Below are 12,500 nucleotides of genomic sequence, written 5' to 3'. Positions count from 1 at the left end.
GAAAATGGACGAATGAAGAAAACATAATATTATTGTTTCTTCGTGGTTTTTAAAATGTACGAATGAAGAAAACAAATTGTTTTTTCGTGGTTTAAACCCGAAGCTAAGTTGGTATCTTTAGTACATTGTGTTGTTACTGTTGCATGTGTTTGCTTTATTTTTTTGGCACATTGATTTCTTCTGTTTTGACTTCGATATTCTGATACTTAAAATATATTTAAACAAATTCTAGCATCATAGATGAGTTGGCTAAAATGTGCGGCTATGTGGTCTAGTGGTATGACACTCGCTTTCGGATCGGAAGGTCCTGGGTTCGAGCCTCGATCTCAGCGATAAATGTCATTTCTTATTATCTGAAACGTCAATTTTGTAAAAAAAAATATTTTTTAATTAAAAGACAAGACAGTATGCGAGTTGGTTTCAGAATGTTTTTTAAAAATAAATTATTTGCCATTTACTATTTGCACTTATTTTTAGGTTTGATATTGTAATAGAAATCTCTAAAGTGACGCAAAATATTGTCCAGTGCAACAATGTTAAACTATGCCCATAATAATTATTATTGCGTTGTCGGATATCAGACCTGCATATGTGCATACGTCGGTCATTTACATCCCTGTCAAGTAATTAACTTTAATGATATCAACTTGACACAGAGGGTCAAATATTGGCAAAAACTGGAATGAATATTGTTCGAGTAATAGAAAATGACCGACAGATGAGGTGTAGTGTATGGTAACTTTTAAATTGGTTGACATAAATATTGGGAGCATGTTAAGCAAATGATTTAACATCTTCAAATACTCTTCAACAGTCGTAACGTCACTTCCTTCCTAATGACGCATGGTAACTTAGTAACACTGGCTCTATACTATCGGAACAATGGCGGACGACCGTATGATATATTTCTCCGGCGAGCATAAAAGCGTATCCAGAGGAAAAAAAAACATACATTTGATCATGTTTTGACTTTTACACATTCTGATCACAAGGCATATGACAAGTTCTAGCCAGCATGAAGAATAAAAAGTAATGATTTTCTTTGTTTAGAACCAAGATGGCCGCCGTTGCCGGGCGGCATGACATCAGACTACTGAATCCAATTTATCATAATAAAATCTCCTACCGCCTCATCTGTATCGCGTTGTGGGAATGCAAATGAAGATAACACTATTTCATGTTAAATAAATAAACAAACACAGATGGTCCAATTTAAAGTACAAAGTGAGATCAATGAAAGACCAACAAGTTAATACTAAATATATTACAAATATTAATTACTATTAAATTATTATTTATAATTTATTTTAATGAATTGTATATGAATGTAAAGTCTATCAAAACGCAAGATTTTAGAATAATTGAAATAATAAACAAGCGTTAAATGAAAATGACGAAGAACGTTGTTTTAACAAAGAATATTAGGGCGAAATAGTGTAATCAATTAGGACATAGAAAGCAACTTAGGATGGCAATGGAGGATTTAAAACAATTTCTCTGGTAAATAATCGCAATAATTAAATATATTATTCTATATATAATATATATTATATATATCATAATTTATTAATATATTATTATATATTATTATATTAATTTATTATTATTTATTAATTATTATTATTATTAATATTATTATTATTTATTATATTATAATAATTAAATTAATTATAATAATTATTTATTATATTATTAATTATTTTATTATATATTCTTTATTGATTATTATTATTTCTACTTGATTATTATTATTATTGATTAATTATTAATTTATTATTTTTATTTTTTTTATTTGTTTCATTGACGAGTTTTCTGTTGTTATGCTATTGAATGCCCACCTCAAACACTCGCCATGGGACGGCCATCACCTTGGAACGTGTCTGTCGAAAATAATTTTGGAAGACATTGTAAAGATAATTCAAATTTAAAACAAAACTGTTGCAGTGGGTTTTCTTTATGCTATCTAAATGGCTTTTTAATCTGGAAAATGCTACACTTTTTAAGAAAAAATAAATTGAATCAAAATCCAAAATACTTTGGCTTTAGTAACATTTAAGATAAAATTTAACAAAGTATTCCTACTTATGCGATGCTCTTTTATAATTAAGATTCTTGCACGCACAAATAATATAAAATAATCGTGACAAAGATAAATACCGCCTCCAATCGTGGCCTTCGTAAAGTTATGGCCTGACAATGACCAAAAAATGACGTCAAAATGCCAGTCTTTTTCCACAAAAGAAAACAAATCGTGAATGTATTCAATAATTCAACCAATGAAATAACTTGTTTCCATGAGCTCTACTAACGACAACTCACTAAGCGGTGCAAAAACCAAATAATGACGTCAAACTGCCAGTCCTTTTGGATTTCAGTGTCAGGCTATAACATAACGATGGCTACGCTCTAATCGTAGCCATCGTTAAATTATAGCCTGACACTAAAACCCTCTAAGACTTATAGTTTGACGCGTCATTTTTTAGGTTTGTGTAGCTTCTGGTTAGTTGTCGTTAGAAGAGCGCAAGTAAACAAGTGATTTCATTGGTTGAACTGTTGAATACAACTCACGATTAGTTTTCTTTTATGGCCAAAGACTTGTCTTGTAACGTCATCTTTTGGTCAGTGTCTGGCTATAAGTTAACGATGGCCACGCTCCAATCCAGTGAATTGTTGCTGGGGGCTAATGTGAATTGTCATTGAGCGTTTGAGGAATTAGTTTTCCTGAAGCCAAATCACACACAATTTCATACATTTCAAAATGTATGAAGGAACGATTTGGAATGATCTCCCTCAATCTGAGAGATTTTCGAGCTCAATAGACATTTTCAAAAAATCCCTGAAAACATATCTTTTTAGAAAATATTTACTTAATTGAATTTTAAATGTATTGTATGTGACATTTATATTGATGATGTATTGATGCCCTTTTATGTTCTTAATTGTTTTGATACTTTGGTTGAATTGTATTTGAATTTTTAAAGGGTCACAAATGTGCCCTCGTCCAATATCTCAATCCGACATAAAAATATTTGGCACGTATTTTTAAATGCTAAAACTCACAATAAAAGCTCTCAATACCTTGCTATATTGTTTTGTTTTGGCCACTAGTTTTGGGGTCAATAGATTTGTATCTTTCATGTCCTTAACCCCAGGGTCATAAAAGGCACTATGGAATGAGAGGCCACACGTTCTGTTCGAGATGAGTTCTGGGAAGACACGTGACCAAGTCGTACTCTCGTTGTCGTGAGGAACTATGAACTCGTCGACGTCGTTGAAGGCCACGAGATCAAAATGAGGCATGGAACGGTATAAGCAATCGTTGTGGGCCAATAGCTGGCCGTTGTACCAAACTTTATTTGACGTCACGTTGCTAGGTAACACCCACGGTGTCACGGTTACCACTCCTTTAGTTACATAATAAGATAAAACCTTTTGAATATCATCTGATACATCGTATTTATAGAAATATATATGTTGTGCTCCAAGCAATAATGTCAACTCTATAAATTCAATAAGCCGATGCTCAGATAGTGTTCCAAACAGAGGAGGCACACATACTCCAAATGATAATGGTAATAATTTTCTTTCAACATTCAATGTTACACTTCCATCAATTGTTCTGTTAACACGGCTATTCCGTGCGTCCCCATTTTGTAAATTGCTGTTCTTGCTTATAATATTCTCACCATAGATCTCATTTTTTCCACTTATAGTCCGTGAGCCTGTATGCGTATCTCCAATATATGAATTGACGAAATCTATTTTGTGTTTCGCCGGACGTAACGTTTTTAATGGAATTACCACATTTGTCTTCGACTCCCCGTATGAAACAGTGACTTGATATGAAATGTCGGAATTTAAAAATTCTGGCACTTCGCAGGAAAATATGTAACCACCAAAATATTTGTTGTGATTTTCACATAATTCATAACATATCGCCTTTCTCTTCACCGTGTAGATTTCATCTTTGAAATGACAGAATAAAGGTGGCCTTGAAGCACTTTGCTTGGAAAGCGTCAATAAACGAATGAATGTATCCTCCTTTCTATCATCATAATAAGCAGAGAAAATATAAAAGTTATTTCCCATAGAATAAAATGACCCTGACTCGGTATTTATCACAAGTGGACTCGACAATGGTTTGGGCTCTTCAAAAATAACTCTATCTTTTCCCGAAAACTCTGTGGGAATTTCGGAGGGAAAGCTAGATCTCCGTGAATCATTCTGAAACAAGAATTCCTTTCTTTTAAACTTGACATTGAAATCATTATTACGACTATTTGCGTTGTTAAGATCACGAAAAATGGGTTGTTTCAACTGCGGCGAGTAGGTTAAAAAGGTTGGAGTATTTTGTATGCTGGGCGTCATGTCCTTTGGGACCTTTAGCAGTAGGGTCGTGAGTAGTAGTATGTACGTGACTAGGAACACGGTAAGGAAGTTTCGAAGAGTTGGACATAATCGAAAGTAACAGTTGGTCATATCAGCAGGTATTCTTTACAGTTGGTGCAACCTGCTTTGCATGTTATTAGAAAAAGTGATGTGGGTGGTCTTTCTCTTTCTTTGTCTTGAAAGGTTCACTTTTTGCCTGTGGAAAATAGTAATAAAGTGATTTGTTGAAAACTGATAGTAATTATATTAAACGAAATGAAGGGATGGTCAGTGGGGGGAATAAAATAATCTATCATTTATAAAATCAATTATATATATATATATATAATATATATATATATATATATATATATATATATATATATATATATATAAAACTGGTGATTTGTGACGAAATGAAATTATCCCTCAGATATAAAACATAAATGAATTCTCCCTAAAAATAATTTAACTGTTTGCCTCACTACAAAAGACTTAAGGCATGGGTAAGGCAAAACCAATGATCTCACCTCAAAAGTAGAACACAAACATGGGACCGTTTTCATGAACCAGGACTAGATTTAGTAATTTACTAGTCTAGTAAATGGCTTGCTAGTCTTAAGACCAAGCAAAGTAAGTGTCTAAAAATTCATGAACGCTTTCTCCGACGAGCATAAACGTGTATCCAGAGGAGAAAAACATCATAAATATGATCATGTTTTGACTTTTATACAATCTGATCACATGACATATAAAAACTTCTAGCCAGCACGAAGAATAAAAAGTACCCATTTTTTTTGTTTAGAACCAAGCTGCTCGCCGTTGCTGGTCGACATCAGAGTAGTGAATCTAATTATAGGTTTGGTTATGGCTAAGATGTAGCTATATTATGGCAATTGAAAACAAGAATAATTCCTCACATCAAGTATAAAATTATTTGAAAAAAAATCAATGTGAATACCGATCGATTCTATTGAAATATATAATTCAGTTGTTTTTGGTCCTTACCCTATGCACTCGATTGTCAGCACCTATGATTGACACCATCAGGTTTAAGTACTTAATAATGTAAATCTTTTGTCAAGTGACTTTGAGGGTTAAAGTGATCACTGACTGGTTGTGATAAGTGAAAAAAGAAGTTGAGAATGAAAAAAAAAAGAGTAGACAAAAAAAAAAGAGAATTTAAATAAAAAGAAGAAGAAGAAGAAGAAGAAGAAGAAGATGATGATGATGATGATGATGATGATGATGATGATGATGATGATGATGTTTTGCTGCTGCTGATACTGAAAACCGCATTTGTTTTGCACTTCCACCCTGGCCTGAGAGTTCAAAGCATTACACCAAAAAGACGAATATTCAAATAACGATAAAAACGATGATAGTGACAGTCTTGGTGATGATGAAGATTGTAGTGATATATTTCAAATCGTTCTCAACTTTCCCACTACTTCTACTACCTATTTCTTTAATCCTAAAAACATTTCTTACTGTCAGTCAAGTTGTCACGAGCTTTACCCGACTATAACAGGGAAAACATAAAGTGGCACCAGATAACTAAGTCTATGGGGAAACTATCTGACTCCTATTATCTCTCAACTCCTACTTGCCACTCTTCTACATAGACGTGACAAAGATGAGGATAAAGATGATGACGAAACCGTATTGATGCTGATGTGTGTGGGACCTGCGATCTCCAGTAGTCGGGAAAGTGAGGGTTCGAATAATGACTAGGAGTTAGAGACGATCTTTTTTGGGCTCATACGGTAGAGTCACGCTCTCCCCGGCCAGGCGGAGTTGTCGTACCAGTAAGTTCGCGGGTTCAAACCCCCATCACCGCCGCGAAAAAATTTTATTTTCTATTGTCTTCTGGCACTTTCCTACTCACTTCATCTAATGATGCTGATGGTCATGATAATGAATATGCTGATAGTGAGGATGATGATGATGATAAGGGAGAGGGGGAGGAGGAGGAGGAGGAGGAGGAGGAGGATACTAGTGGTTTCACTCTAAGATATATATATATGAATAACAATATTAACAATTTTCCCACTCGAAGTTCTCGTGCCAGATTAAAAAAAAAAACAATTATATTCTATTTTTCTTCCTTCGATCATGAGATACCAGGCAACTTATCTTGGAATTTTTAAAAAACCCCGCATCATTACAATCTTTTGCGTTGTACGATATTCAATACTCTCACAGCGAACGTTTTGTACTGAAACCATCTGTTACGATTCCACGGTCGCTCAAGCTATTTCCAATAACAATCATTCGAGAAAAGTGGTGTGAATCAAGTTCTATGTGACACTCACCCTTACTCCGACAAAAGATTTTATTTCTTATTATTTCACTTTTTATTCTCTTTTTCTTTTAATTTCTGGCTAAAATGAGAAAAAAAAGTACTATGAAGAAAAAGAGAATATAGAACATAAATATATTTCTGGGAGCCATGTCTCGTCCTACATATTAAGTGTTGCTGTTGGATTGGGAACCCTTGTAAAGCGCTTTGAGCACTTTAGTGGATATATATATATATATATATATATATATATATATATATATATATATATATATATATATATATATATACTTATCGTCATTATATCGCCATTCAATACCACACAAAACAATAACAAAATTGCAGTCACCCTCACTGCCACAACGTCCCATATCGTTAACTTGTTGATGTTGACTTGGTACCCCTTCTGTATGTACCATTTGTGGACGAGCAAAGACCGTACCGCTGGGCCACGCTGTCCGGTGTAAGCCAATAGGAATAATCTCACATTTTCAAATCTACAAAAAAAAACACCACTTTTTAATACCTGGTTTGGGGGGGGGGGTCTCAATTGCTTGGTGGGGCACTCGCTTTACAAGCAAAGGGACAGAGATCGATCCCGGGTTCAGCCGAGATTTTTTTCTGACTCCCCCCCCCCCCACCTGTCCACTCAGCAGTGGCTTGGTAGCTGGTTCCGTTTGATCTAGCGGAAAGTTCTTTGCGAAAAATTAGCGCTCTTTCCCAAGAGTAGCAAGCAATCGATATTATCTATTTCATGTAATAGATAACGGGATAAACTCCAGCTTCATAGGCCTGAAGGCTCTGAGGGAGACCTACTAACTTAATACTTGATTCACCCCAGCATAATAAGGTTTTGAGATGATGGGTCACATACATATAGAAATAAAACACACACACACGCGCGCGCAAACACAAAACAAAACGAAATAAAAACAAAGAAATCGATCTGCTGTAGGCTACGATGACTTGCTATACAAGCCATTAGTCACATATGTGACCCTTCGCCTCAAAACGGTATTAAGTCGGGATTGTTAAGATGACGAAAATTGAATTTATAGCCAGAAATATCAGATTTGTGTTGAGTTTGTATGTTTTATTGAGGAGAATGGATACCATATTTTAGGGTGTGAATGCCAACAGCTTATATTTTTGACCAGTTTAATATTTAATTCGGCTTTTAAGCATCGGATTCGTTCCGACATAATACCGTTTTGAGACGATGGGTCACATATTATTATTACGCAGACAAGGGGGAATAACAAAGTTAAAAACAATTCCCATTTCAACACAGCCTGCAGCTTATGTGGAACACTAAGACCCGTATAACTAGAGTTTGCTGAACAGACACTATCATTATTCAATAGATAGAATGCGCTTGGCCAAGGAGTTCACAACATTGCCATCCGGAAGTATAACGGACCAACACACAAACTCTGTGTAACCATGAACTTTTATAGTCTGGTTAATACAGTTTAGTGAGAACAACTCACAAACGCGGATGGCAAAAACAATAACAAAGGCCTGAGTGACGTCATCTGCATACTATCAAAAGGGAATGAGATTAGCGGAAGAGTAGCGTCCCTTGATTGGAAGTCACGAGCGGAGAAGTTATTAGAGAGAGAACGTCATAATATTGGTTGTGCGGCATGAGACACTTTATCGAAAGCGAGGACGAGAGAGACGCATGCGCAAAACCATTTTGACGTTCTCTCTGTAAGGTGAATCCAATCAAGGACTACTACTCTTCCTCTAATCTCATTCCCTATAGGCAAGAAATATCTAAAAATTAAAGGTTTGAGGAGAACTTCTGATATAATTTGGTATCTAATAATAATATAGTGAGAATCTAATCTAGATGGATTGAATTTGACAGAGGAATCAATTAAATCAAAATATTATAAGCCTAGGTTATGTGGTCTTGTGGTATGACACTCGCTTTCGTATCGGAAGGTCCTGGGTTCGAGCCTCGCGCTCGGCGCATAGTTGAGTCCTTGGAAAAGGCTCTTTATTCACATTCTCTCACCGTACTCAGGTGTAAAATGAGTACCTGGCCGTTAACAGCGTTGTCTTTGTCCGAAAATTGTAATATCGCCTAACATGCGTCATGTCCCGTCCTACATGTTAAATGTTGCTGTTGACCAGGGACCCCTTGTAAAGCGCATTGAGCACATTTAATGGATATTGCGCTATATAAAGCTCATTTCCTTAGGCACGTCCATTTCTCCTCACCATACTCACAGTCGCGATTATCTTCGATGCACGGAGTTGCGACTAAATAAATGACAAGACAAGACAAGATAAGGATATTGAAAGAATTTCCTGCAATGAAAAGTATTGGTAAATTAGCATATAAATATATGGACGACTGTTTTCCTCATTTGTTCGTCTTTCTACTCTTTCCGTCTCTGAGCTTGGTTTTTTTTTCCATCTTTCTCATTACCCACCCCACCCGTCTCCCCCCCCCCTCTCTCTATCTCTCAATTTCTATCTCTCTCTCCCTCTCGCTCTCTCTCTCTCTCTCTCTCTCTCTCTCTCTCTCTCTCTCTCTTTCTCTCTCTTCTCTGTATATCTATCTATCTCTATCTCTCAATTTCTCTCTCTATATCTCTCTCTCAATTTCTCTCTCCTCCCCCCCCCCTCTCTCTCTCTCTCTCTCTCTCTTCTCTGTCTATCTATCTATCTCTCTCTCTCTCTCTCTCTCTCTCTCTCTCTCTCTCTTTCGGTGAATGCATTTTGCAAAAATCTAGTTGTTCCATTATTAATATTGTCCTTTGTAACCAAACGGATAATATTGTTAAAACAAATAGGAACTATAAAAAGACATTAGAATTGACGATGACAAAAAAGCTTAGAACAAAGAGATAACAACGGAGGGCGATAGGAAGGCATGAATTATAGAGTAGGTCGTAAAGGATAACAATATTATTCTCAAGCCAAAGAATCACTCCTGACGTTTGGTGTGGACGTGAATAATTGATAGTCATGCCAGAGTGAGGTGCGGGGGTGGGGTAGGGGTGGGAGGGGGGGTTGCTGCAAATGTTAAAAACAAGGCACTGAGAAAAAACTGATGGGGCAGATATAATTATTATTTTAGTTTTCTAATGAAGCTATCGGAACAAATAAATATAAAGGAGGAAAAAGAAAAAAGAAAAGTCGTTTTTTTCATAGATGCGTTAACTAGCATCAACATCATCATCATCATCATCATCATCATCATCATCATCATCATCATCATCATCATCATCATCAGCAGCAGCAGCAGCAGCAGCAGCAGCATTATCATTATCATCATCATCATCGTCGCCGTCGTCGTCGCCATCATCATCATCATCATCATAATCATCATCATCACCATCATCATTATCGATGATAATGATAACGATGTTTCAGCGGTAGGGCGTCTCGTTTTGCCACAAGTCAAGCAATGGTAAGCGCGATCCGATCCGTGGACAGATGAGTGTTAGTGATTGTGGAAAATTCTTGTCTCGACCACATAGCCGGACTATAGTACTCATCATTATTAGGAGCAGCCTGGCTCAGTGGTACGGTCCTTGCTTCGTACCCAAAAGGTAACGAGTTCGATCACCCGCCGCTGCGTTGTGTGGCCTTGAGCAAGTCACATAGCCCTAGCCCACTTTGCGGCGCTGCACTGCGGCTAACGCCTGGGTTATTCCAGTCTTCCCTTGGAACATACCCTAAAGACAAATTTCCCCTTGGGGATGAATAAAGGGAATTTTATTTATTTTATTTATTTTATCATTCAAACCACCGTCATTCTCATCTCCACAATCTTTCTAAATTATTGAGCAAGAGAAAAAGACAATTTATAACCAACTCATCTCATATTCAAGTCGAAATAAGTGTGCGGCTATGAGGTCTAGTTGTATGACGCTCGTTTTCGGATCGGAAGATCCTGGGTTCGAGCCTCGCTCGGCGCATAGTTGAGTCCTTGGATAAGGCTCTTTAGTTACATTCTCTCACCGTACTCAGGTGTAAAACGAGTACCTGGCCGTTAACAGCGTTGTCTTAGTCCAAATAAAAATGTAATATCGCCTAACTGGCGTCATGTCCTGCTCTAAATGTTACGTATTGCTGTTGGCCAGGGACCCCTTGTAAAGCGATTTGAGCAAGCTTAGTGGATATTGCGATATATAAAAGTTCAAGTATTTTTTTCGTTGTTGTTGTTTTTTTTTTAATTCTCTCCAAATAGTAGACCACAGAATTCTATCCCACTTTTATATTTCATTTGTAATCATTCATGTGAAGCGCTCCAAATTGACAACAACAGCAATCTTATTGACAGAAACAAATTTCCATCTTACGATGTTTATCAAATCGATAAACTTGAGCTACTATTAAGTATTATCAATTCAAATTGCAACTTCATAGTGTCGACGACTGAATACATCTATTATTATTTATCTGAAAAGTGGTGCAAAATATTAAAACCAGATAAAGCAAGGTGAAAAATATAAGAAACATTAACACACCCCCCCCCACCCCCACCAAAAGAAAAAAACAAAACAAACAAAAAACATAAAGGAAGAAGAGGTTACAGAGAAAAAAGCGTTTATGATTGGGTGATCAAATCTCAAAACTTTTGATGATCAATCGCAATGACAAATCAATTAAAGGAGGTTTCTCAACCTACTGAAGTCTCAAAGTTTATAGATTCTTGTGATATAACACTCGCTTTCGGACCGGAAAGTCCTGGATTCAAGCCTCACTCAACGCATAGTTGAGTCCTTGGAAAAATGCTCTTTTTTACCAACATTCTCTCACCGTACTAAGGTGTAAAATGAGCGTTGTCTCTGTCGGAAAAAATTGTATTATCGCCTAACTGGCGTTATACATGTTACGTGTTGCTGTAAGTCAGGGACCCTTTGTAAAGCGTTTAGAGCACGTTTAGTGGATATTGCGCTGTATAAGAGATAAAGTTTAAGAGAGCTCAATTTTTTTCTGAAAATAAAAACCAAAAACTTTTTCGGACATTTCAAAATTTATTCTCAATTTTTGGAATCGGTCCAATAACGACATATTACCGAATAAAAACAACGAGTTACTTAATCTCCAAATACATTATTGTGTCCCTTGTCACTTTTTCATCTCTTGGTCTTAAAGTTTAGGGGTAAGAAATCTTTTCAAATATCCAAATTATTTTATCAAAATTAATATTACAAATTCCATACAACAAACTGTTAAGTTTCTTTTTCAGATTAATTTGTTTACACACAAATCGGTGAAGTCTATTATTAGCGACCTTACAGTGTGATATTTTGAGGAAGCGACTTTCAACAGCTGCGAAGTCGCACTTTCATCACTGAAAGAAAACTGCAATGTTTGACTTTTAGTTACTAACTTACAGAAGAAAAGAATCTGTCTTGTTTGCCTCATATAACAACACCCAGAGCGTTTTTTAATCTTAAGATTTTCTATGGTGATTCTAATAATGTGACCAATTGATTGCTTGAAAATGGTTGCTCAGTTCATCTCCACGTGACTTAGCATGGTTGGAAGTCGCCTCCTTTTTATGTAAAATCTATTAAACAAAATTAAATATAACAGCTTCAACAAAGACGAACAGAATACCAAACACGACAGTAGAAATATTTTGATCTTGGAATTCCAAGACTTGTCTACAGAGAGGACGCCCCGAATATTTCTCTGTCGTCGATCTAGCTTTTTAGTAATGTATTTTTTGTTAATTGTTGGGTTTCTTTTGTTCTTGGCAGAAGAAGGGTTTTGAGCCCGAAACTTGCCGTGTTTCGGCACTTAAATTTTTTTTTAAAAAGCAGTTATATTCATTTTGTTTAATAACTTTTAAAGTTCA

At 36.0% G+C, this 12,500-nt stretch overlaps 1 protein-coding gene across 1 annotated transcript in view; it reads right to left on the bottom strand.

Annotated features, from left to right (window-relative positions):
- Positions 1-1,823: 1,823 nt before the first annotated feature.
- LOC144966876 (beta-1,4-galactosyltransferase galt-1-like) overlaps positions 1,824-12,500 on the bottom strand; it is an 18,452-nt gene continuing 7,775 nt past the window's right edge. The window contains exons 2-3 of the mRNA XM_078903582.1: positions 3,079-4,585; positions 1,824-1,880 (exon numbers count right to left, since the gene is read on the bottom strand). Of these exons, the coding sequence (XP_078759708.1) occupies positions 1,824-1,880; positions 3,079-4,479 (1,458 nt within the window). The 5' untranslated portion in view covers positions 4,480-4,585. The remainder of the gene's footprint in view (positions 1,881-3,078; positions 4,586-12,500) is intronic.

Source organism: Berghia stephanieae, chromosome 3, assembly GCF_034508935.2.
Source record: "Berghia stephanieae isolate SIO BIC M18660-M18661 chromosome 3, UCSD_Bste_1.3, whole genome shotgun sequence".
Classification (NCBI taxonomy): Eukaryota; Metazoa; Mollusca; class Gastropoda; order Nudibranchia; family Aeolidiidae; genus Berghia; species Berghia stephanieae.
The sequence above is the reverse complement of the archived record's forward strand: the minus strand, read 5'-3'. Positions and strand labels throughout refer to the sequence as shown.